The sequence below is a fragment of the Scyliorhinus canicula genome, chromosome 15, assembly GCF_902713615.1.
Source record: "Scyliorhinus canicula chromosome 15, sScyCan1.1, whole genome shotgun sequence".
NCBI classification, from domain to species: Eukaryota; Metazoa; Chordata; class Chondrichthyes; order Carcharhiniformes; family Scyliorhinidae; genus Scyliorhinus; species Scyliorhinus canicula.
The window spans coordinates 20941900-20968963 of NC_052160.1; the positions used below are offsets into that span (position 1 = coordinate 20941900).

General features: G+C 51.9%; 1 protein-coding gene across 3 annotated transcripts in view; it reads left to right on the forward strand.

Moving 5' to 3' along the window:
• LOC119978506 (arf-GAP with dual PH domain-containing protein 1) overlaps positions 1-27064 on the forward strand; it is a 147262-nt gene that overhangs the window by 53314 nt on the left and 66884 nt on the right. For all 3 annotated transcript variants that reach the window (XM_038820185.1, XM_038820184.1, XM_038820186.1), the window contains 2 exons: positions 2487-2578; positions 15672-15754. In XM_038820185.1, the coding sequence (XP_038676113.1) occupies positions 2487-2578; positions 15672-15754 (175 nt within the window). The remainder of the gene's footprint in view (positions 1-2486; positions 2579-15671; positions 15755-27064) is intronic.

Here is a 27064-nt window from a genome sequence, read left to right on the forward strand (position 1 = left end):
TTTGAAAACCTTTCTTTGAGTGCTTTTGACTCTTATCGGTTATAAAACTCTTGGATGTGGGAGGGGAAGGAGAAAGACGGTCTGACTGTCCAGAATCGTCCCATTGGGTCAAGAAGTAACTGTTCACTTTCTGATTGGGCATGTTGGTGACCAATGGCAGGAGTGTGGAGCCAGGGTGTTTAACAGCCAGAGGTCATGTGATTGATACCCAGCCAGAGATGGCAATCTATTTTTAAAAAATATTTTTATTCGGGACATTTTCCATTTTACAATGTTCATAACACTCATTCAACTTTATGCAACTTTACAATAGACAAGCAATCCACAGTCCCACCCTGTGTGCCCTGTTTTATTTTTTGCAAACAAATCCCTAAACATCTCTACCCCCTCCTGTTCTCAGAGACTGTACGTTGAGTCCAACCCTGCCGGGGTAAACTGTGGTTCCCACATATCGGCGCCAGCGATGACATCACCTCTAGCTTAAATTGTTGTCTAAACTGGTTCCAGATTCTCAAGGCTACTACCACCGGGCCTGTAGAGTATCTGGCCGGTGAGAACGGAGGAGGAGTCAGCACCAATGCCCACAAACCCAACCCTGACAGGAAGCTGCCACCATCTGCCCCCACACTGACCCTTCCTACACAATCCATGTCACAGCCTTCTCAATACAGTATTCACGCCCAATCGTAGTTCATCTAATTTGGCAGTGCAGAGTTGGCAATCTTAAACTGATGTAGCTCACACACTGAACTATTCGAAGAGCACTTTGCAAAAAGCTGGAAATGGATAGTGTTGGGTACGGTAGCATGCAGTTACGTTACTGGACTAGTAATCCAGAGACTGGGCTAGTAATCCAGAGACTGGGTTAATAATCCAGAGACTGGGCTAGTAATCCAGAGACTGGGCTAGTAATCCAGAGACTGGGTTAATAATCCAGAGACTGGGCTAGTAATCCAGACACTGGGTTAATAATCCAGAGACTGGGTTAATAATCCAGAGACTGGGCTAGTAATCCAGAGACTGGGCTAGTAATCCAGACACTGGGTCAATAATCCAGAGACTGGGCTAGTAATCCAGAGACTGGACTAATAATCCAGAGACTGGGCTAGTAATCCAGAGACTGGGTTAATAATCCAGAGACTGGGCTAGTAATCCAGAGACTGGGCTAGTAATCCAGAGACTGGGCTAGTAATCCAGATACTGGGTTAATAATCCAGAGACTGGGCTAGTAATCCAGAGACTGGGTTAATAATCCAGAGACTGGGCTAGTAATCCAGAGACTGGGCTAGTAATCCAGAAACTGGGTTAATAATCCAGAGACTGGGCTAGTAATCCAGAGACTGGGCTAGTAATCCAGACACTGGGTTAATAATCCAGAGACTGGGCTAGTAATCCAGAGACTGGACTAATAATCTAGAGACTGGGCTAGTAATCCAGAGACTGGGTTAATAATCCAGAGACTGGGCTAGTAATCCAGAGACTGGGCTAGTAATCCAGAGACTGGGTTAATAATCCAGAGACTGGGCTAGTAATCCAGACACTGGGCTAGTAATCCAGACACTGGGTTAATAATCCAGAGGCTGGGCTAGTAATCCAGAGACCTGGCTAGTAATCCAGACACTGGACTAATAATCCAGACACTGGACTAGTAATCCAGAGATATAATCAAAGCCCACCAAGGTAGCTGGGGAATTTTAATTCAATCAATTGATCAAAACTGGGGCAACACGGTGGCACAGTGGTTAGCATTGCTGCCTCACGGCGCTGAGGACCCGGGTTCGAATCCCGGCTCTGGGTCACTGTCCGTGTGGAGTTTGCACATTCTCCTCGTGCCTGCGTGGGTTTCGCCCCCACAACCCAAAGATGTGCAGGGTAGGTAGATTGGCCATGCTAAATTGCCCCTTAATTGGAAAATAAAAAATAAAAATAATTGGATACTCTAAATTTATAAAAAAAAAATAAAAAAAAATTGATCAAAACTGGAATAAAATGCTCCAGTCAGTAATGGCCAGCCATGAAACCACAAGATTGTCCTTAAAACCCATCTGGTTCACTGCTGTCCTTTTTTGAAGAAGAAAACCTGCAGTCCTTACCCACTCTGCCCTATATGTGACTCCAGACTTGCAACAACGTCGTTGATTCTTAACTGGCCTCTGTAATGGCCCAGCAAGATACTCAGTTGTGCTCGAGAAGGCAGCTCACCAGCATCTTTTCGAGCACAATTGGGGATGGGGCAAAAAAGGATTACCAATGATGTCCGCATTCTGTGAATGATGTTCTATGTTGTATGAATAAAAATGAAATGAAAATGAAATGAAAATCGCTTATTGTCACGAGTAGGCTTCAAATGCAGTTAATGTGAAAAGCCCCTAGTCGCCACATTCCGGCGCCTGTTCGGGGAGGCCGGTACGGGGAATCAATAATTCACGTGCCCATCAGAACTGAAATTAAAATCGATTGATTCAAACTCTTGTTTTCTCTCGTAGTTTATGGCCTCTAATGGGAACAGCGCAACCAAAGCGAAATACGAATCAAAGTTGCCGGCATTTTATTACAGACCAACGCTTCTAGATTGTCAGTAAGTAGTGCAGTGAATAAGTAAAATGTTACTCTTAACTGGTCTAGTCGTATCACATCAATGAAAGGGGAAATCTCGTCAGGTCTTGGCTGATTAGTTATCTGTCTTTTGGATAAGATGTTAGAACTGACATCTGTCCCCTGAGGAGGGCATAAAAAGGTCCCATAGAATTATTATTTCAAAGAAGGGTACGGGAGTTCTCCCCAGTGCTTTGGCCAATATTTACCCCTCAATCAACATGGAGAAAACAGATTATCTGTTCATTATATCAGAGCTGTGTATGGGACATTGTGCATAAACTGTGTTTTTGCATCACAAGAGTGACTAGATATGAAAGTACTTGATTGGCTGTAAAGTGCTCTGGGACGTCCTGAAAGGCGCTATATAAATTTAAGCTGTTTCTTCATAAATTCCCTGAACATTCCTTCCTACCGAGAGTAAATTGATAAAGACCATGTTCAGCTTTGCAAGCATCAATTTCTAATAAAGAGACTCCTATTGATTGTTAGACATGTGATATTACCGTACTACTAACACATAAAGACTTAATAGATTGGTTACCATCAGACCTGCCCTCCCTATGCCCTGTGGCTTTCAAAAGCTGTTTTCCTTAATTTAAAATTATTCTTTGAGGATGAGTTTACGGATGAACAGGGAGATTTGCTTCAAAATGCTTTCTGTTAAGTTTCATATATCATTGCCTTTATTTGGGGAGGTGAGATGTTGCAATGACCACAATGGAACTGAGCTGTGCAGAGCAGGAAGATCCCAAGTTCAGTCCCTGGACTAAGTATCAGCTGATCACAGCAGTGGTGGATGAGATGCTGCCATTCATCACATCCCATGCCTGTGTCCCCATTCGTAGTTGACAAACAGCTGGAAAATTATGGGAGATTGTGTTTGCTTCACTGTCATTGTGGATATGTATTGCTGGTCTTGTTTTACCCCCTCTGTAAACATGAATTCAACTAAAACTCTGTAGCCTGTATCCTAACTCACATCCAAGTCCTGTGCACCCATCACTCCTGTGAGCACTGATCTACACAGACTCCCAGACCAGCAACACCTTGATTTTTAACATTCTCAATCTTCCCTTCAAATCCCTCCATCGTCTCTCCCCTCCCTCTCTCCCCTCCCTGTCTCCACAATACCTTCAGCTTTTCTCTCTCTCTCTCTCTCTTCTTTCTCTCTCTTTTCTCTCTCTGCCTCTCTCTCGTCCAAACCTTTGGTTACATGCCTACTAACACCACATGGGGCCCAGTGCCAAATTTAGTTTGATACTGGCCCTAAGATGTTTTATAAATGCAAATTGTCATGTTATTAACACTGCAATCTAAATGGGCTGAATTTTTCATGAGCCTTATTATGATTGCATATAGGTAGATAGCTTAGGTTTTGACAAAATTGCCTATTTCCCTTTTAAAACATCCATTGAAGTTATTCCTGCATTAACACCGGGGCTACTGTCTCTGCTCCCTGTTCAGATTGTTCCGACCCAGTAAACGCTCAGGTTGGTCGTGTAATATCTGCTTTCATTTTGAATTCTGGAGGGGAGTGTAACATGAAGAGCGTCTGGAGTAATTACACTTCAAGTGCACTCACTTCCATCTGCAGGATCTCTAGTATTCAATTCACAGTATACAGATACAGTCCTTAGAATTTTCCCCGAGCTAGTTAACTCAGTTGGCTCGATGGCTAGCAATAGATAACATTCATGCCAACAGTATGGTGTTTGATCCCAATTCCAGCTGAGGTATATTTGAGGCCTGCTCCCTCTCCCTACCCGCAGTAAAATCACGTCACTTTGCTGTGTTTGATAAATAACCACCAAAGGGCCTGTCTTAGATTCCCCCCACCCCAAGCTGAGTGGGCTGGCTTTTGAAAATGAAAAGAACAAAATCCAACAACTATGTGATACAATAAATGTAATGAGTACCTACAGGTCAAAATGTTATGGGGATTTTCTTGACCATTGACAATATCTTTGAGGAGGATTGCCAGTGGGTGAGTTGGGAATAGTAATGCGATCAGTTGTTTGGAACAATTCCAGCCCGTTTCAATATCATCAGGTTTCACACTTTTCTTCGGGATAGGGTAGGAACATAGGAATTAGGAGCAGAAATAGGCAATTCAGCCCTGCCCCGCCATTCAATCAGATCATGGCTGACCTCTTCCTGGTCTCAAAGCCACCTCCCTACCTGTTCGCCATATCCCTTTAATCCGTTTTTTATCAGAAATATATCTATCTCCCCCTTGAAACTATTTAATGATTCGGACTCCACCGCACTATGGGGCTGCAAGTTGCACAGATTCATCACCCTCTGCGAGAAGTAGTTCCTCCTCATCTCGGTTTTAAATCTACCACCTCTCAACCTACATCCATGACCTCTTGTTCTAGATTGCCCCACAAGAGGGAACATTTGGTCTACGTTTACTTTATCGATCCCTTTTTGTATTTTATATACCGTGATCAGATCCCCTCTCATCATTCTAAACTCCAGTGAATATAAGTCCAAATTGTTTAATCTCTCCTCATACGTCAACCTTTCAATCTGGTGAACCTCCTCGGATCTGCCTCCAATGTCACCTCATCCTTCCTCAAATAAGGAGACCAAAACTGGACACAATACTCGGGACGTAGTCTCACCAACACCCTAACCAATTACAACAACACTTCTCTACTTTTATACTCCAGTCCTTTTGCAATAAATGCTAAAATTACATTTGCCTCTTTTATTACATTCTGTACCTGCATACAGACTTTCTGCAATTCGTGAAGACACCCAGATCACTCTGCCCAGATGCATTTTTAATCTGCTTTCCATTTAGATAATAATTTGGCTGACTATTTTTTTGGCTAAAATGGATGACCTCACATTTATCCATATTAAACTCCATCTGCCAAATTTTGGCCCAATCTCCGAGCCTCTCTACATTGTCTGTAAAATCTGTATCTCCTCTTCACTGTCTGCTTTCCCACCTATTTCGATATGATCTGCAAATTTTGCTATGTTACACTCTGTCCCTGCTTGCAGATCATTTATATAAATTGTAAACAGTTGAGGTTAGAGGACAGACCCCTGTGGCACCCCGCTGGTTACAGTTGATGTTTCAAAATTGGCCAGAGAAGGACCCATTTAACCCGACCCTCTGCTTTCTGTCAGTCAGCCAATCCTCAATCCAATCTAGTACTCCACCCCCTACCCCCTGTGATCTCACCTTCTGGATCAACCTTTTATGCGGCACCTTATCAAACGCTTCTGGAAGTTTAGATATACCACATCCACAGGTTCCCCATTATCCACCTTGCTGGTTATGTCCTCAAAAAACTCAATCAAGTTTGTCAAGCATGACTTTCCCTTCATAAAACCATGCTGACAATGGTGGATTGAGCTTTGTCTTTCCAAATGTCCAGTCATCTCCTCCTTAATCATTGATTCCAGCAACTTCCTCACCACATGCTCAAGCTAACCGGTCTATAGTTTCCTACTTTTTGCCCCTCTCCATTTTTTTAATAGGGAAGTTACATTAGCATGTTTCCAATCCCCAGGGACCTTTCCAGATTCCAGGGAATTTTGAAACATCATAACCAATGCATCCACTATCTCTGCTGCCACCTCCTTTAGTACACTAGGGTGCAGGCCATCAGGAGACTTATCTGCCTTTAGTCCCATTAATTTATTTAATACTTTCTCCCTCGTAATGGTTAATACACTAAGTTCCTCTGCATTAACTGCAGTTCTTGGAAAACTTTTATTATCCTCTACCATGAAGACAGAGGCAAAATATTGGTTCAGTGCCACTGCCATCTCTGTGTTCCCCATTATTACCTCACCAGTATCGTCCTCTAAAGGGCCAACATTTATTTTAGCTATTCTCTTCCTCTTTATATACTTATTGAAGCTCTTTGTATCATTGTTTATGTTTTCTGCTAGCTTCCTTTCGTTGTTCATCTTAGCTTTTTACTATTTTTAGTAGCTTTTTACTGACCCTAAAGTTCTCCCAACCCTCCAGCTTACCATTAGCTTTTTCCGTATGGTATGCCCTAGTTTTTGTCTTTATGTCCTCCTTGACTTCCTTGTTGGCCATGGAATGTTTTCTTCCCTTTTACAATTCCTCTTCCTCTCAGGAATATACTTTAATTGAGAGGTGTTTAATACCTCCCTGAACATCCGCCATTGTTCCTCAACTGTTCTGCCCTCAATTATTTGTGCCCAGTCTACTTGGGCCAACTCTTTCCTCAGGCCTGTATAATTCCCTCTGCCCAATGCTAAAACTCCAGTATACCACTCTGTCCTCTCTCGCTTAATCTGAATTTGAAATTCTCGCATACTGTGATCACTCCTTCCAAGAGGACCTTTAACGACAAGACTATTTATCAACCCTCTTTGTTACATAATACTAAATCTAAAATAGCATGTTCCCTGGTTGGCTCCATAACATATTGCTCTAAGAAACAATCCCTCATGCACTCTATGAAATCTTCCATGAGGCTACCCATACCAATTTGATTAATCCAGTCACTATGCATGTTAAAATCACCCATGATTACCGTTTTGCCCTTCTCATAAACTCTCATTATTTTTTGGTTTATGCTATGCCTCACTTTGGAAGTATTGCTCAGGGGCCTGTAAATTACTCCGAACAAGGAGGTTTTTAAAATTTCCACCCATATCGATTCAAAATCTTGACCCTTTGTGCAAAATAATTTCTTAATACAACCTTGATGTCATCTTTAACCAATAAAGGATCTCCACCTCGTGTTCCATTCTGTCTATCCTTTCCAAATACTGAGTACCCTTGGACATTTAATTCCCAGTCCTGGTACTCCTGCAACCACGTTTCAGTGATCCCCACCAAATCATACCCATTTGTCTCTATTTGTGCTGGCAGCCCATTGATCTTATTCCGAATACTGTGTGCCTTTAGGTACCAGGGGCGGGATTCTCCGACCCCACGCAGGGTCGGAGAATCGGCGGGCAGCGGCGTTATTTCCGCTCCCGCAGGGTTTTTAAATCTCCCACCGGCCAAAAACCGGCGTTGTGCAAATCCCGCCGGCAGCCTCTGAAAACAGCTGGCGCCGGCGGGATTTCATTTTTTTTTTAGTGTCCACAAATCTCCGGCCCGGATGGGCCGAAGTCCCGCCGACGTGGCCACGGGTCACGTCGGCGAAAATCACAGTTGCTTTAAAACGGCGTCAACCATTGATGATGGTTGACGCCGTTCAGTGTCAGGGGGTGGGTTGCGGCATCGGGGGGGGGTTGCGGCATCGGGGGGGGGGGGTTGCAGCATCGGGGGGGTGGGTTGCGGCATGGGGGGGGTGGGTTGCGGCATGGGGGGTGGTGGGTTGCGGCATCGGGGGTGGGTTGCGGCATCGGGGGGGTTGCGGCATCGGGGGGGTTGCGGCATCGGGAGGGGGTTGCGGCATCGGGGGGGTTGCGGCATCGGGGGGGGTTGCGGCATCGGGGGGGGTGGGTTGCGGCACGGGGGGGGTGGGTTGCGGCATGGGGGGGTGGGTTGCGGCATCGGGGGGTGGGTTGCGGCATCGGGGGGGGTCATGGGGGGGGTGGGTTGCGGCATCGGGGGGTGGGTTGCGGCATCGGGGGGTGGGTTGCGGTATCCGGGGGGTTGTGGCATCAGGGGGTGGGTTGCGGCATCGGGGGGTGGGTTGCGGCATCGGGGGGTGGGTTGCGGCATCGGGGGGTGGGTTGCGGCATCGGGGGGGGCATGGGGGGGTGGGTTGCGGCATCGGGGGGTGGGTTGCGGCATCGGGGGGGGGTTTGGGGGCAGCGGCGTGCAGATAGGGGGGGCTACGGATGCCCTGGGCCAACGCACCGTCCCCCCCCCCCTCTGTACACCGCTGCCCCCTACCCCAACCACCCCCCCTCACCACCCCTACCCCCTTCACCACCCCCACCCCCCACTAACGCCGCACCCCCCCCCCACTAACGGAGGAAGGAAGGGGGGGGGAGGAAGGAAAGGGGGGGGAGGAAGGAAGGGGGGGAGGAGGAGAGAGGGGGGGGAGGAGGAGAGAGGGGGGGTGGTGTGGGTACCGGCCTTCAGAGGGAGGGGGGGGTGTGGGTACCGGCGTTGGGGGGGGACCCGGCGTTGAGGGGGGGGGGGACCCGGCGTTGAGGGGGGGGGGGGGTTGCGGCGTTGCGCGAGATGGGGGGCGGCGTTGGAGGGGGGTAGGTGTGGTGGGGAGGGAGGTAGGGGTGGGGGGGAGGGGGGTAGGAGTGGTGGGGAGGGGGGTAGGAGTGGTGGGGAGGGGGGTAGGAGTGGTGGGGAGGAGGGTAGGGGTGGTGGGGAGGGAGGTAGGGGTGGGGAGGGAGGTAGGGGTGGTGAGGGGGGGGGTTGGGGTAGGGGGCAGCGGCGTACAGAGGGGGGGGCGACGGTGTGTTGGCCCCGGGCATCCGTCGCCCCCCCTCTCTTCACGCCGCTGCCCGCAACCCCCCCCCCCAATGCCGGAACCCCCCCCCCCCCCAATGCCGGAACCCCCCCCTCCCCCAATGCCGGAACCCCCCCCCCCCCCAATGCCGGAACCCCCCCCCCCCCCCCCCCCAATGCCGGAAGCCCCCCCCCCCCAAATGCCGGGTCTGTCTCTCTCCTCCTCCTCCAAAAAACGCCGGATCTCACCACTTCCGCAGCTGGTGAAACTGACGCGTATCGCGTCAGTCAGCTGCTGGCCCTTCCGGGAACGGAGATTGCCAGCTTAAAAGAAGGCCTGGACGCCGGAGTCATGCACACCGCTTTTTCCCGCCGGAAATGGGCGTCACATCGGTCCGCGGAGAATTTCGCCCAAGGTTTTTAAATATGTCCCACAAATTTGTCTTTCCCTTGCAGGATTTTCTTGGGCACTACACTTCTTACACATTCAGATCTCCTTCATTAATCTCTGATTACACTCAGCCTCATCCCCAACTTTCACTCCCCCAGTCCCCTTACATTTTCATTTTTTTATGTTTTCTTACCCCTCCGTAGTCATTAGACTGGCCCTGCCTGTTCATTCTATTAACTTCTACCTGCTCCTCACATGCAGACCTGCTGCTCTGGTTCCCATTAACCATTATACTTTTTGTAGTTTTACCCTTCCCTTCCCCCTATTTGCTAGTGTAAGGAAGTCTTGTGGTGCACCCCTACCTCTGAGCCCGGGTTTCAGTCCCACTTTGGGACTTGATGGCCATGGAAGGTGCATTCGTAATGCGGCCAAACAGATTGATTATCAAACGAAAAAGAAAATGCTGGAAAATCTCAGCAGGTCTGGCAGCATCTGTAGGGAGAGAAAAGAGCTAACGTTTCGAGTCCGATGACTCTTTGTCAAAGCTAACAGACAGAGAAAGTGGGAAATATTTATACTGTGGAGTGAGAATGAAAGAGGAGAGATGAAAGAAATGAAAGATTGATTATCAACCTGTAACTCCTTCTAACACCTCTATGGCAGGTGGCAAGAGTGTCAGAGTCCACGTCAGTACCTTGCGAAGCATAACCATGAACCAACACATTGAAATCCATGATTGCCAGAGTCCTCTTGGAGAGAGTATTCCAATGTACCTCACTGGTGATCATTCCTTCAAATACCTAACCTTCAAGCTCTGGAATTACCTCCATAAACTCTCTCTGCTTTTGAGATGCTCTTTAGAAACTATCACGTTGACTAACCTTTTGATCACCAGTACTAATATCTCCTTATGTGGCTTGGTGTCAGATTTTGCTCCATAAAGATTAGTTGTTGCTGTTCCAAATCTTGCTGTCTGGACTCCTAAGTAATGACCATGTCCTCGCGTGGGTTAAGGGGAGAGGAAGTTGGCTGAGCATAAACATGTCACTGCAGAACAGACTAAGATGAACCTTTTCAAATCGATGAGAATATCTGTCCACAGACAGAGAGAAGAATATTCCTGGTCACATTAATGCACTTGCTGCGTTATCTATAGTGTGCATGATCTCATCTCATGGAACACAGTTGTTTATGCACTAAATTCCAGAGCTCAGGACCTAGCTGGTTGAAGGCACGGCCACCAGAGGTGTTTTTTAGATGAGGCATTAATACCTGAGGCCCTGACAGACAGATGCAAAAGATCCCACAGCACTATTTAGAAGAAGAGCAGGGGAGTTGCCCTTGGGGTTCTAGCCAATATTTACCCCTGAACCACATCTTTGATAAGAACAGGTTTGCTGGTCATTTTTCTGATTTTGCAGCGAAGAAGTTAATTGCCACGTTTTCAACATGACAACATTGACTCTCGCTTCAGAAAGTACTTCAGTGACTGAAGCACTATGGGGCATCCTGAGGTCATGGAAGGTGCTCCGTAAACGCAAGATCTTCTTGTGGCTATCCTTTTTCTGAAATCTTGTTAGCACCAGAATGGTGCACATATAGAGACGGTGACTGTGTCCAGAGGCTGAAATGTATTAAAATTGAGGCCTGCTTGTTTAATTATTTAGAACATGGGATCATCTATATGAAATGCTTTATCCTGTATTAAAGTATTTCCTGACCAGAATTGTTTGGGGTGATGTCTGGTAAAATGCAAGGGGCCTAATGTGGGTGCTTTGCACAACACCATCTGTCTCTGATTAGCATGGCACTGGGTTTCAGTACAGAATGAAATACTACCATGAGACGCTGTTTGTATGACACGGGTGTTGAAAGAGGAAGTGGTAGAGAATTGTTTATTATCCATTGTTCAGTCTGAGGGAGCAGTCACGGTTTTATATTATTGATGTGAGGCTAAGTAATGTTTGGACGTATTGTGCGAGATTCAGTGCCAGGTTCGGCATTGCCAGAATCGTCAATTTGCAAATTCTTGAACTTGATTCTGCAGTGAATTCATTAGAAACTAGACCACAACTTGGGTGGTAAGATACTGCATACAATGCTGTTTTGTGCTGGTCAGAGATGTTATTCTCTGATAATTGTTTCCATGTGGTTAAGTGATGTAGGCCAACTCTCCATTACCTGGACCTTTCGGCTTCTCGACAGCCCAACACCAGCAGACATTTGCTAAAACAGCTTTTTAAACACATCAAGTCAATAAAGGGTTTGAAATGCTTGCAAGTAAAAATCCAGTTTTATTAAACCTCTCGAGGTTCCCACAGCTCAGGCCTTTTACAGTATTTCTTTTACAAAGCCAATGTGGGATATTAAATGAAGAATGCTCTCTGCAGTGCAGGAGAACTTACACAGGTTATTTAAGACGTTGAAAGGGAGTAGGTGAATTGCAGTCTTCTGGTTGATCATTCTCTGGATACAAAGCCAACCATGAGCTGAGGTTGCCCTGCCTTTACCAGGGGGTGATGAACAAATGGAGCAGCTTTCTAGGATGGGGGGGGGAGGTGGGCAGTGATGAAGGGAAGTGAAATGTTTGGCAGAGCAAGTGGTCGCGGTCACAGGAGATGACTTGTATTTATACAGCACCTTTTTAACATAACGTAAGGAGGATCTTAAAGGGGAGAGTGAGATAGAGAGGCAAAGAAGTTTAGAGAAGAGAATTCCAAAGTCTGGGCCCTCAGCAACCAAAGGCACGGTCACCAGTGATGAGTTAGGATCAGGAATAGGCAAGAGCCCAGAATTAGGGGGAGTGTGTATCTAGACGAGATTTCGGAAATAGTGAGAGGTGAGGTCTTGGAGAGATTTGAAAATGAGGATGAGAACTTTAAAACCAAGGCGTTGCTTGACCGGGAGCCAATGTAGGTCAGCGAGCACAGGTCAGGTAGGTCAGCGAGCACAGGTCAGGTAGGTCAGCGAGTACAGGTCAGGTAGGTCAGCGAGTACAGGTCAGGTAGGTCAGCGAGTACAGGTCAGGTAGGTCAGCGAGTACAGGTCAGGTAGGTCAGCGAGCACAGGTCAGGTAGGTCAGCGAGCACAGGTCAGGTAGGTCAGCGAGCACAGGTCAGGTAGGTCAGTGAGCACAGGTCAGGTAGGTCAGCGAGTACAGGTCAGGTAGGTCAGCGAGTACAGGTCAGGTAGGTCAGCGAGTACAGGTCAGGTAGGTCAGCGAGCACAGGTCAGGTAGGTCAGCGAGCACAGGTCAGGTAGGTCAGCGAGTACAGGTCAGGTAGGTCAGTGAGCACAGGGGTGATAGGGGAATGGGACTTTGTTTGAGTTCGGACACGGGCAGCAGAGGTTTGGAGTTTATGGCAGATAGAATAGCACAATGTAATTCTAAATTTTGAAATTGACCAATTGAAGCTTCTGTCGCCAAAAATCTCAAGTCAGGTTAGACTACTATGATTAATTTGGGACATGATGAGTTTAGAAAGGCTGGAAGAAACATGCACTCATAAGCATATGGTTCCCAAAGCTCCGAGTTTTCCCTGCCTCGTACCTGAATCTGTTGTAGACTCTTTGCTAGAGATGGATTGCGGTGATTAGGCAACAACATGTGATTTACCAGGATGGTCAAAGTGAACAAGGTTTTGCTAGCTGTTAACAGACCCATGTTCCCAACAGAATGGTCTCTCGCCATCCTGTAGATTCCTGAATTCCATTACAGCAAGTTCCTCAGCAGCTTCTATCATAGTTGTTAAAAATAATTTTTGAAAAATACTTGCGATCGCCGACAGTATTCACAGCCCATCTTAACACTTGCTTAAACCTAGAAATTCCAAGGTGTGATATCAGAAAAGGGAATATGTTGGTTGTGTTTCTACAAAACTGCTTTCTTGACTAGTTGACGTTTTAAAGATAAAGACAGCAAAGAAAGACATTTCTTATGAACTTCACGTCAGTGTACTAAAGACTGGGAGCCTGGCATGTCAATGCAGCCTCAACAGGCAACACTCTCCCAAAAACCACTCTGTACAGCCTCACTGCTGACCACACATCGCTCTTTTATCTGAAAGGAAGTTCAAACCCAAAGTACCCATTTTCAAAGAAAAAACCTTCTGTTGTGGAATTGGAAACATCCAGAGGTCAGGCAGCGGCAGTGCCGATTCTAATTATAATTCCTTTGCCGTTTAACACGCACATACTTCTCATTGTGGCTGATCGCCAATATCTGAAATATTTGATGAGTCTGGATTTCTGATGTGTAATCTCTGAGCTGGCGTTAAATAGACAAGATCATAAGAAATAGGAGCAGGGAAGGCCATTTGGCCCATTGAGCCTCCTCCACTATTCACTAATGTCATGGCTGATCTGATTGTGGCCTTAAACCCCACTTTCCAGCCTGCCCTCCAAAACTCTTGACTTCCCTTGTTGATCAAAAATCTGTCCCAACACCTTCCATAGCACCATGTTCGTAGTGTTACAGTTGGACCTAGAACCCAGTCCTCTGGGAGCCATATTCAGGGTGTCAGACTTGCCGGAGCTCCAGACAGGGGCAGATGTCTAAGTCTTTTTCTCGCTATTGGCGAGGAGACGGATCTTATTGGGCCGGAGGTCAGTTTCCCCACTCTGTGCCTCAATATGGCTGGGAGATTTAATGGAGTTTCTAAGGCTGGAGGAGGTTAAATTTAGTTTAAGACGGAATGAGGAGGGGTTTCATGAAAGATGCCGTCTGTTCATATCTCACTTTAAGGAATTAGCCTCAGTCATCTGCTAAAAGGGGGCGGGTAGTTAGTTAGTTAGGTTTGAGGAAGGGATTGTTAAATGTTAGCTAAATATGTGTAATGTAATTTATGTCAAAACATTTTTTGAAAAATGTTTATTAAAACAAACTGTCCAATTCAACTTTGAATACATCCAATGACCACTCCACTGCTCTCTGGGGTAGAAAATTCAAAAGACTCACTACCCTCTGGGAGAAGAAAATCCTCCTCAACTCCATCTTATGAAGAAAATCCTCCTCAACTCCCTTATTTTTAAACTGTGCCTGCAAGTTCTAGACTTCTGCCACGAGGGGAAATATCCTCTCAGCATCCACCCTGTAAATGCCCCATCTGTTCCATCTCTCATTCTTCTAAACTCCAATGAGCACAGGCCCAACCTGTTATTATGGTCTTTATAACATTCAACTATCTGTTCCCGATTCCGTGTCTCTTCCTCCATGTCTCTTCTTTGAAGAAAGAACTAACAAACTAACTAACTACCCGCCCCCTTTTAGCAGCTGACTGAGGCTAATTCCTTCACGTGAGATATGAACATAACCGTTCAGTTTCTCCTCTTTTTTTTTACAGTTCCGAGGGGAGTTGTGGTGTCAGAATCAGGGTAGGAACAACCAGTAGAACTCTAGTTAGATTTACATCAGATAGAGTGTCAACAAGAGTCAGAGAGCAAGAATGGCTAAAAGGCCAAAGAAAGGTGGCAGGTGCATTGTGGGACTGCAGAAAGGCATGACTTGGGTCTGATTGGCGGAAGAAGAAGGTGGGGGGAGGCTGGGTAGTGGGACTGGTACTCGGGCTAAAGGTAATTCACGTCAGCTGCAGGAACAAGCCGTAAAAGGTTAGTCAACGGGAATGGCTTGTAATGTCATTCCTAAGTGCCAGGTTGAGTGGAATGTACAGCACAGAAAAAGACCAACAGGTCAGCAGAGTGAGTTTGCACTGAAAGATTCTGGTAGGTTCCTTGAAGTTGATATTTTGTCTTCCTCTGCCGCTGTTCGCCATGAGCAGCATTGACCTGACAGGGTTTAATGCTTCCATTACACAAATGGAGTTTGTACAAATTTACTTTGTTGTCCATCTTAATTTTAAAATGCTCAGTTGTCAACGGAGATGTTTTGTGGAGACAAATCAAAATGACACCCAGTAGAATTTCCAGTTACCAATCCTCCAGGTTTTCCCCGGCCTCCTGAGACGTCAGAGGTTAAAGAATTAGTGAGTGGAGCTCGGCAACTTTCTGAGGAAACAATGCAACAGCACCGCCTGCTGGCAGTGCAGCTACAGCTGACCTGTCACAGTTGACATAGAAAATTTGACAAAAGGTTTTCCTAATGCATTTTTCGTTAAATCCTGGCAAGTCATAGGTTATACAGGAACTGCGTGCAAATTAGAAAGAGGGAATCGATAGAGACACACACAACACAAAATCTGATGCAATTAGACAACTGATATATTAGTGCAATTATCTCATTTACCAATTGCACTCAACAATGGAGTCCTCGGTAGTCTCCTTTTCCATTTCTCAGACACCTGCTTCCTTGCTTTTCAGAGTGCTTCGGGAACAATGGATTCGTGCCAAATATGAAAGGAAGGAATTTATCTGCATTGAGAAACAGGAGCCTTACTCTGCAGGTAGGAATGGATTTTTATCTCAAAGTAGCAGGATCCAAAAAATACTAAAGGTACCTGTGGTCTACTTAAATGGGTTTAGAATCTACTTGGCCGTCTTTCAAGACCATCCATTTCCCAACGTGTCATGGTACAGGACTGTTCTTTTGCAAAACCATCTCTTGTGTTAAAGATGCATAGAGAGATTTCTGAAAATGCTGGCATTGGAATGAAATACCAACATCGAGAGAATGGTTGGCCCCCAAGCATTTGTTTAGTTTAAAAAGGCACAATGTGTGGCCATGTGCCTTCTGTCTGCAAAGGACAGGACCCTGGATTTTTTTCAGCAATACTCAAGTTCTGTGCTAACAAATGACTAAATTCCAAGAGATTATTACGACTAAATTATTATAACTGTGACTAAGAACTTTAAAAAAATTATGGCTATGTCAAGGGAAATAATTACACAGAAACATAGAATCTTCCATCTCAAAGGGAGGCAATTTGGCCCATCATAGTAATGCAAACTCTTCAAATATGCAATACTATTAGACCCACTCTCCTGTTTTTTCCCCATTAAGTATATATTCAATTCCCTTTTGCCCATCTCTCTCTCTTGCCCATCTCTTTCTCTCTCTGCCGCCCCTCTATCACTCACCCATCTCTCTATCACTCGCCCATCTCTCTATCTCTCACCAATCTATCACTTACCCATCTCTTTCTCTCTCACTCGCCCCTCTTTTACTTGCCTCCCTCCCTCCCTCTCTCTCGCCCACCTCTCCCTTTCTTGCCTGCTTATCTCCAACTTTATTCTGTATCTTTCTCTTATGTTTCTCTCTCCAGCCTTCCCTTCCACTTCTCTCATCCTTCACTGTGGTCCCTCTCTCACGTGTTAATTTTCTCCTCTCCCTTGTGTATCTCTCTCTCTCTTGCTCTCTCTTTTTGCTTCACTCTTTTAACTTGACTCCTCGCTATTTATTTTCCTCTTTTCTTCTCTTTCTAATATCTCTCTTTTTTGTGTGTTCACAATAGTTTATTGTTCTCTGCAGCATCAGAGTTGGCACATGGAAGCAGCACTGAGCAAGGGAGGGAGTCGGACAGTCCACCAATCAGCTGAGCAATAAGATATTAGAGAGCTGGCTGTTTGAATAAAAATAGCAGGCAGTCTTCTGCTAAATGTTCCTCGGGTGGTAATGGGTGGGTTGTGCATGAGGCTCACAGTTACTGTGTAAACCAGGTGACTATTGTGGAGTTCCTATTATTTATTTTTGGGAATTTAATTGTCAGTGCATCCTTTGAATAATTTGACACAATGTTGGAAATTTGGTGGGATTGGCAACTGTGATCAATTTGCCAGTGAAGAAATCTCTCCAGGAGCAGTTATACAACTGTTGGTTATCACGCAAAGGATTTTCTTTTTGACTCTCTGAGATTTCTTTACGCTATAAGGCCTGGTGAAATCTGTGGTGATTTGCAGTGAACGTGAAGTCTCCACCGTTGTATCAGAATGGACCATGGGAACCATTTTGCTCCTCCAGCCAGTTCAATCATTCAGTTGGATCACGGCTGATTTGTATCGTAACCACAGACGGGGTGATCAGCAGCTGTATTTGGGGAAATGGTTGTACTCACAACGTGGTTATGTCCTGACTTTTTTCCCTGCACTTCCTCACTGCAATGAATATCTTTTTCAGGTAACCTTCCTGATCATACTAATTCAATAGTGTACCAAGACACCCGTACAATATTCCATAACTGTTAAATACAACTTCTTTTTATAGTGATCTACTCAACAGCAGGCAACATCAAAGAGCATTACAAAGGGGATTATATTACTGGCTGATCTTTATAAAGACGTACCAGTGTCATATGAGCTGGATAGCAGTGCTCCTCTATGTACTGGAGTTTTACAATGCCAGGCGGCGCTGACTTCAGTTGATTTCAAAAGAGCTATAATTGGTCTCGACATACTGGAGTAAGGAAGGAGAAATGGGCTTCTTAGTGCTATCTGGTGAACCATGCCAGAAAGCCAGGTTTTGGTGTTGGAGTGAGATCAGGCTTGGGTACAGTGTTCCTCAGAGTTGCATTGTAATTTTCTGTTCACACGCTCTGGGCTGGATTCTCCGGTCGCCGACGCCGAAATCTCGTTCGGAGACCGGCAGGAGAATCCGAGTTCCCGCCCAAATCAGCGGCGCGCTGCTTTTGCGCCCTCCGCCCCCTCTAAAGTACAGCGCACCACGTATCGACAGCCTCAGGATGTTCCGCCCCCGACCGGCCAAGTTCCCGACGGCGTGGGTCGCATGGGATCTCACCCGTCGGAACACGGCCTGGCGGCTGCGAACTCAGCCCAGCACCGACACAGTCGGGGGAGGGTCTATCCGTGGGCAGGGTGGGATTTATTCAGGGTTGGGGCAGTGTGTGGGGGGGGGGGTGTCTGAGGCGTGCGAGCCGGCCGAAGGGAGGCACTATTTAGCGGGCTGGGTTCGCGAGCGGCCGCCGCCATGGTGCACACCCGCGGCCATGGACCTAGCAATTTTCTGGGCCGTATCGTCAGCTAGAGCCGGGTGCTCTACGCTACCGGCATGCTAACCCCCAGCCAAATGGGGAATTGGTGGCTGGTTTGCGCCATTTTGTACCGTTCCCACACCGGCGTGGGGGCATAGGCCCAGAATCGGAGAATCCAGCTCGTCTTTATTGATTGTGTGTGGCAACTCATAAAACTACCAAGTGTTTTTAAAAAATGGCCCCTGCTCCATCACCAAACAAAGCCAATGCCTTGTAAATGGCTCTGAATTTAGAGTCATGACATGTGAAGACAATGAGTTACACTGAGAATGCAGTGGGACACAAGCTGGGTGTAACCAGCACTGCAGGCATACCCAACATTCCCGTACTCACTGTCCTCCAATTAGCTGTTGCATTTCCCTACATTACAACAGTGACTGCACTTTGCAAGTATTTCTGACTGTGAAGCACGCTGGGGCATCATGAGGTTCTCAAAGACGCTATGGAAATGCAGATTTTTTTTCTCTTTTACTTTTCATATGATATAGGTGTTGGGCATTTGGAGACTGCTGTTTGGGAAGGTGATTTGAAACCTTACACCTGCTTTGATATATTTACTGTCAATTTGACCCTTCCTGCAAGATCTGAACGTGTATATCATTCACCTGATCCTACTCTCACTTTACGTCATTACGCCAACACACTGTTGTCTTCCTTTTTGTTTCTATAACAACAACAACATCTAATTATATAGCAGTTTTAAAATATACCACGGTGCTTTACAGGAGCATTCTAAAACAAAATATGACACAGAACCACAAAAGGAGATACTTAAGTCATGTGACAGTTTGGTCAAAGAAGGTTTTACGGTGCAGCTTAATGAGGGAGGTGAGGTGGGGTTGGGGGGGGGGGAGGGGGGGCGAGTTTAAGGATTAGGCAAGAAGGCATGACCACCAACAGTGAAGCGAATTTTCTACTCACCCATTCATTATATGGATTCTATTTGCGTCACCCACTTCCTGTAGTGCTGAGTTCTGCATTCTAACTGTGCAGTGTTCTCCTGAATATAGGAAATGTATTTTAACAGTCGCAGCACACCTGTCTTTTCCAGACAGAATGCTGAAGATATGTTTCTCAGGGAGTACGTGGAACCAGAGAGAGCTCGCGTCTGATACGTGAAAGAGGTTTGTTAATGCCAAAGAATATCCCCATAGGGCTACATTTAAATGTGACTAAAGGTGCGGTCTTTGTCAGACTAGACAACTTCTAAATGTGTTCTTAATTTGTACACATATAAATATAGCTAGAAATGTGGGAAGATCTACGCAAGTATTACAATTGCACAAAACAGGAAGTTTTGTGTGGGTGTGCATATATGCAGGTTTGGGGTCAGTAGTGATACTCTCTCATTCTCACTCTTTAGCTCTGTCTTCAAGAACAAGCATTCGGGTTAGCTATCTTGAAGTTCTACTTTGGCAGGGTGTGAGCTGTCGAAAGGACTCAACAGGCTGGGGAGGAATTCAAACAACAAAAGCAATTTTCTGCTACACATATACTGAAAAGGATTTGCAGTCTGCTAAGTATTAATTTACTTTGTGGCACAGGTTCTGGCAGCTTACCTACAAAGTAGATTGGCGGAAACACAACTCCCTCAGTCCAGGTGGTTCTTTACGATGGTGACCAAGGAAGCAAGCTCCCAGCAAGCTATACCCTGCATTCCCTCAGAGATAATTACAGTCAGCCTAACATTCATTCAGACTCACTACATTTGCACCTTCTTCCACTGGAGTTTCTTCCTTGTTAAACTTCCCTTCCATGGCTGCAGTATCTGGTAAACCAGCAATGTGGGCTCATTGGTTTGTCTTGTGCTTTGTGATTGGACTTGCTGGAAGGAAGGTGGTGGGTGAGAGCTCACTCTCAAAGCTGCCAGCTTGAAAACTGATGGCAGATGGGAGCGGAAGTAAAGGGCACTGAATTTTCCAACCAGCAGCAGGCAACGTGGCAGGAAGCAGCGATTTGGGCAAATTATTTTCCAGTTCAGTTTTCTTGAATTGTTTTTGCCGATATCGTCCCCGCTGGTTCGGCCACCATTTATTTCCCCTTCCTAATTGCCCTTGAGAAGGGCGATGGTGAGAAGGGCGATGGAGAGAATGGCGATGGTGAGAAGGGCGATGGAGAGAATGGCGATGGTGAGAAGGGCGATAGTGAGAATGGCTATGGTGAGAATGGCTATGGTGAGAATGGCGATGGTGAGAATGGCGATGGTGAGGGCGATGGTGAGAAGGGCGATGGTGAGAATGGCGATGGTGAGAATGGTGATGGCGATGGTGAGAAGGGCGATGGTGAGAATGGCTATGGTGAGAAGGGCGATGGTGAGAATGGCGATGGTGAGAAGGGCGATGGTGACAATGGCTATGGTGAGAAGGGCTATGGTGAGAATGGCGATGGTAAGAAGAGCGATGGTGAGGGCGATGGTGAGAAGGGCGATGGTGAGAATGGCGATGGTGAGAAGGGCGATGGTGAGAAGGGCGATGGTGAGAATGGCGATGGTGAGAAGGGCGATGGTGAGGGCGATGGTGAGAATGGCTATAGTGAGAAGGGCGATGGTGAGAAGGGTGATGGTGAGAATGGCTATGGTGAGAACGGCGATGGTGAGAAGGACAATGGTGAGAAGGGCGATGGTGAGAAGGGCGATGGTGAGAATGGCGATGGTGAGAAGGGCGATGGTGAGGGTGTGCTGAGAATGGCTATGGTGAGAAGGGTGATGGTGAGAAGGGCGATGGTGAGAATGGCTATGGTGAGAACGGCGATGGTGAGAAGGACGATGGTGAGAAGGGCGATGGTGAGGGCGATGGTGAGAATGGCTATGGTGAGAAGGGCGATGGTGAGAAGGGCGATGGGTGGAAGGGCGATGGTGAGAAGGGCGATGGTGAGAATGGCTATGGTGAGAATGGCTATGGTGAGAACGGCTATGGTGAGAAGGGCGACGGTGAGAAGGGCGATGGAGAGAATGGCGATGGTGAGAAGGGCGATGGTGAGGAGGGCGGCAATGAGGAGGGCGGCGGTGAGGAGGGCGGCGGTGAGGAGGGCGGCGGTGAGGCTGGCGGCGGTGAGGAGGGCGGCGGTGAGGAGGTTGGCGGTGAGGATGGCGGCGGTGAGGAGGGCAGCGGTGAGGAGGGCGGTGAGTTGGGCGGCGGTGAGGAGGGCGGCGGTGAGGAGGGCGGCGGTGAGAAGGGCGGTGGTGAGGAGGGCGGTGAGTTGGGCGGCGGAGGAGGGTGGCGGTGAGAAGGGCGGCAGTGTGGAGGGCGGCGGTGAGGAGGGCGGCGGTGAGGAGGGCGGCGGTGAGGAGAAGGGCGGCTGTGAGGAGGGCGGCGGTGAGGAGGACGGTGAGGTGGGCGGTGAGGAGGGCGGTGAGAAGGGCGGCAGTGAGGAGGGCGGTGAGGAGAAGGGCGGAGGTGAGGAGGGTGGCGGTGAGAAGGGCGGTGGTGAGGAGGGCGGTGAGTTGGGCGGCGGAGGAGGGTGGCGGTGAGAAGGGCGGCAGTGTGGAGGGCGGCGGTGAGGAGGGCGGCGGTGAGGAGGGCGGCGGTGAGGAGAAGGGCGGCTGTGAGGAGGGCGGCGGTGAGGAGGACGGTGAGGTGGGCGGTGAGAAGGGCGGCAGTGAGGAGGGCGGTGAGGAGAAGGGCGGCGGTGAGGAGGGTGGCGGTGAGGAGGGCGGCGGTGAGAAGGGCGGTGAGGAGGGCGGTGAGGAGGGCGGTGAGAAGGGCGGCAGTGAGGAGGGTGGCGGTGAGGAGGGCGGTGAGGAGGGCGATGGTGAGAATGGCGATGGTGAGAAGGGCGATGGTGAGGGCGATGGTGAGAATGGCTATAGTGAGAAGGGCGATGGTGAGAAGGGTGATGGTGAGAATGGCTATGGTGAGAACGGCGATGGTGAGAAGGACAATGGTGAGAAGGGCGATGGTGAGAAGGGCGATGGTGAGAATGGCGATGGTGAGAAGGGCGATGGTGAGGGTGTGGTGAGAATGGCTATGGTGAGAAGGGTGATGGTGAGAAGGGCGATGGTGAGAATGGCTATGGTGAGAACGGCGATGGTGAGAAGGACGATGGTGAGAAGGGCGATGGTGAGGGCGATGGTGAGAATGGCTATGGTGAGAAGGGCGATGGTGAGAAGGGCGATGGGTGGAAGGGCGATGGTGAGAAGGGCGATGGTGAGAATGGCTATGGTGAGAATGGCTATGGTGAGAACGGCTATGGTGAGAAGGGCGACGGTGAGAAGGGCGATGGAGAGAATGGCGATGGTGAGAAGGGCGATGGTGAGGAGGGCGGCAATGAGGAGGGCGGCGGTGAGGAGGGCGGCGGTGAGGAGGGCGGCGGTGAGGCTGGCGGCGGTGAGGAGGGCGGCGGTGAGGAGGGTGGCGGTGAGGATGGCGGCGGTGAGGAGGGCAGCGGTGAGGAGGGCGGTGAGTTGGGCGGCGGTGAGGAGGGGGGCGGTGAGGAGGGCGGCGGTGAGAAGTGCGGTGGTGAGGAGGGCAGTGAGTTGGGCGGCGGAGGAGGGTGGCGGTGAGAAGGGCGGCAGTGTGGAGGGCGGCGGTGAGGAGGGCGGCGGTGAGGATGGCGGCGGTGAGGAGAAGGGCGGCTGTGAGGAGGGCGGCGGTGAGGAGGGCGGCGGTGAGAAGGGCGGTGAGGAGGGCGGTGAGGAGGGCGGTGAGAAGGGCGGCAGTGAGGAGGGTGGCGGTGAGGAGGGCGGTGAGGAGGGCGGTGAGGAGGGCGGTGAGAAGGGCGGCAGTGAGGAGGGTGGCGGTGAGGAGGGCGATGGTGAGAAGGGCGATGGTGAGAATGGCTATGGTGAGAATGGCTATGGTGAGAACGGCTATGGTGAGAAGGGCGACGGTGAGAAGGGCGATGGAGAGAATGGCGATGGTGAGAAGGGCGATGGTGAGGAGGGCGGCAATGAGGAGGGCGGCGGTGAGGAGGGCGGCGGTGAGGAGGGCGGCGGTGAGGCTGGCGGCGGTGAGGAGGGCGGCGGTGAGGAGGGTGGCGGTGAGGATGGCGGCGGTGAGGAGGGCAGCGGTGAGGAGGGCGGTGAGTTGGGCGGCGGTGAGGAGGGCGGCGGTGAGGAGGGCGGCGGTGAGAAGGGCGGGTGGTGAGGAGGGCGGTGAGTTGGGCGGCGGAGGAGGGTGGCGGTGAGAAGGGCGGCAGTGTGGAGGGCGGCGGTGAGGAGGGCGGCGGTGAGGAGGGCGGCGGTGAGGAGAAGGGCGGCTGTGAGGAGGGCGGCGGTGAGGAGGACGGTGAGGTAGGCGGTGAGGAGGGCGGTGAGAAGGGCGGCAGTGAGGAGGGCGGTGAGGAGAAGGGCGGAGGTGAGGAGGGTGGCGGTGAGAAGGGCGGTGGTGAGGAGGGCGGTGAGTTGGGCGGCGGAGGAGGGTGGCGGTGAGAAGGGCGGCAGTGTGGAGGGCGGCGGTGAGGAGGGCGGCGGTGAGGAGGGCGGCAGTGAGGAGAAGGGCGGCTGTGAGGAGGGCGGCGGTGAGGAGGACGGTGAGGTGGGCGGGTGAGAAGGGCGGCGTGAGGAGGGCGGTGAGGAGGAAGGGCGGCGGTGAGGAGGGTGGACCGGTGAGGAGGGCGGCGGTGAGAGGGCGGGAGGAGGGCGGTGAGGAGGGCGGTGAGAAGGGCGGCAGTGAGGAGGGTGGCGGTGAGGAGGGCGGTGAGGTGGGCGGTGAGGAGGGCGGTGAGAAGGGCGGCAGTGAGGAGGGTGGCGGTGAGGAGGGCGGCGGTGAGAAGGGCGGCGGTGAGAAGGGCGGCGGTGTGGAGGACGGCGGTGAGGTGGGCGGCGGTGAGAAGGGCGGCGGTGAGGAGGGCGGAGGTGAGGAGAAGGGCAGCAGTGAGGAGGGTGGCGGTGAGGAGGACGGTGAGGAGGGCGGTGAGGACGGCGGTGAGAAGGGCGGTGGTGAGGAGGGCGGTGGTGAGGAGGGTGGCGGTGAGGAGGGCGGTGAGGAGGGCGATGAGGAGGGCGGTGGGGAGGAGGGCGGCGGTGAGAAGGGCGGCGGTGAGGAGGGCGGTGGTGAGGAGGGCGGCGGTGAGGAGGGCGGCGGTGAGGAGGGCGGCGGTGAGGAGGGCGGCGGTGAGGAGGGCGGCGGTGAGGAGGGCGGCGGTGAGGAGGGCGGCGGTGAGGAGGGCGGAGGTTAGGAAGGCGGTGAGAAGGGCGGCGGTGAGGAGGGCGGTGAGGAGTGCGGAGGTTAGGAGGGCGGCGGTGAGAAGGGCGGCGGTGAGGAGGGCGGCGGTGAGGGCGGTGAGAAGGGCGGTGAGGAGGGCGGTGAGGAGGGCGGTGAGGAGGGCGTTGAGGAGGGCGGCGGTGAGGAGGACGGAGGTTAGGAGGGCGGCGGTGAGAAGGGCGGTGAGGAGGGCGGCGGTGAGGAGGGTGGCGGTGAGGAGGGCGGAGGTGAGGAGGGCGATAGTGAGGAGGGTGGCGGTGAGGAGGGCGGCGGTGAGGAGGGCGGCGGTGAGGATGGCAGTGAGAAGGGCGGCGGTGAGGAGGACGGCGGTGAGAAGGGCGGTGAGAAGGGCGGTGAGAAGGGTGGTGAGGAGGGCGGTGAGAAGGGCAGCGGTGAGAAGGGCGGTGAGAAGGGCGGTGAGGAGGGCGGTGAGAAGGGCGGTGAGAAGGGTGGCGGTGAGAAGGGTGGTGAGAAGGGCGGTGAGAAGGGCGGTGAGAAGGGCGGTGAGGAGGGCGGTGAGAAGGGCGGTGAGAAGGGTGGTGAGGAGGGCGGTGAGAAGGGCAGCGGTGAGAAGGGCGGTGAGAAGGGCGGTGAGGAGGGCGGTGAGAAGGGCGGTGAGAAGGGCGGTGAGAAGGGTGGCGGTGAGAAGGGCGGCGGTGAGAAGGGCGGCAGTGAGAAGGGCGGCGGTGAGGAGGGCGGTGAGGAGGGTGGTGAGGAGGGCGGCGGTGAGAAGGGCGGCGGTGAGAAGGGCGGCGGTGAGAAGGGCGGCGGTGAGGAGGGCGGCTGTGTGAAGGGCGGTGGTGAGGAGGGCGGCGGTGACGAGGGCGGAGGTGAGAAGGGTGGAGGTGAGGAGGGCGGTGAGGAGGGCGGCGCTGAGGAGGGCGGCGGTGAGAAGGGCGGCGGTGAGGAGGGCGGAGGTGAGAAGGGCGGTGGTGACGAGGGCGGTGGTGAGGAGGGCGGTGAGGAGGGCGGCTGTGTGAAGGGCGGTGGTGAGGAGGGCGGCGGTGACGAGGGCGGAGGTGAGAAGGGTGGAGGTGAGGAGGGTGGAGGTGAGGAGGGCGGTGAGGAGGGCGGCTGTGTGAAGGGCGGTGGTGAGGAGGGCGGCGGTGACGAGGGCGGAGGTGAGAAGGGTGGAGGTGAGGAGGGCGGTGAGGAGGGCGGCGCTGAGGAGGGCTGTGGTGAGGAGGGCGCTGGTGAGGAGGGCGACGGTGTGAAGGGCGGTGGTGACGAGGGCGGTGGTGACGAGGGCGACGGTGTGAAGGGCGGTGGTGACGAGGGCGGTGGTGTGAAGGGCGGTGGTGAGGAGGGCGGTGGTGAGGAGGATGGCGGTGAGGAGGGCGGAGGTGAGGAGGATGGCGGTGACAAGGGCGGAGGTGAGGAGGGTGGTGAGGAGCACGGCGGTGACGAGGGCGGTGGTGAGCAGGGCGGCGGTGAGAAGGGCGGAGGTGAGGAGGGTGGTGAGGAGCACGGCGGTGACAAGGGCGGAGGTGAGGAGGATGGCGGTGAGGGCGGCGGTGGTGAGAATGGCTGTGAGCAGGGCGGCGGTGAGGAGGGCAGCGGTGAGAAGGTCGGTGAGGAGGGTGGCGGTGAGGAGGGCGGCGGTGAGGAGGGCGGCGGTGAGGAGGGCGGTGAGCAGGGCGGCGGTGAGGAGGGTGTCAGTGAGGAGGGCGGAGGTGAGAAGGGCGGCGGTGAGGAGGGCGGCGGTGAGGAGGGTGGTGGGCAGGGCGGCGGTGAGGAGGGCGGTGAGGAGGGCGGCGGTGAGGAGGGCGGCGGTGAGGAGGGCGGTGAGGAGGGCGGCGGTGAGGAGGGCGGTGAGCAGGGCGGCGGTGAGGAGGGCGGCGGTGAGGAGGGTGGTGGGCAGGGCGGCAGTGAGCAGGGCTGCGGTGAGGAGGGCGGTGGTGAGGAGGGCAGTGGTGAGGAGGGCGGTGGTGAGGAGGGCGGCGGTGAGGAGGGCAGCGGTGAGGAGGGCGGCGGTGAGGAGGGCGGCGGTGAGGAGGGCGGTGAGGAGGGCGGCGGTGAGGAGGGGGGCGGTGAGAAGGGCGGCGGTGAGGAGGGCGGTGAGGAGGGCGGCGGTGAGGAGGGTGGCGGTGAGGAGGGCGGCGGTGAGGAGGGCGGCGGTGAGGAGGGCGGCGGTGAGGAGGGCGGTGAGGAGGGCGGCGGTGAGGAGGGTGGCGGTGAGAAGGGCGGCGGTGAGGAGGGCGGTGAGGAGGGCGGCGGTGAGAAGGGCGGCGGTGAGGAGGGCGGTGGTGAGGAGGGCGGTGAGGAGGGCGGTGAGGAGGGCGGCGGTGAGGAGGGCGGCGGTGAGAAGGGCGGCGGTGAGGAGGGCGGTGAGGAGGGCGGCGGTGAGGAGGGCGGCGAGGAGGGCGGCGGTGAGGAGGGCGGTGAGGAGGGCGGCGGTGAGGAGGGCGGCGGTGAGGACGGCGGCGGTGAGGAGGGCGGTGAGGAGGGCGGCGGTGAGGAGGGCGGCGGTGAGGACGGCGGCGGTGAGGAGGGCGGTGAGGAGGGCGGCGGTGAAAAAGGTGGCGGTGAGGAGGGCGGCGGTGAGGAGGGTGTCAGTGACGAGGGTGGCGGTGAGAAGGGCGGTGGTGAAAATGGCGATGGCGAGAATTGCGATGGTGAGCAGGGT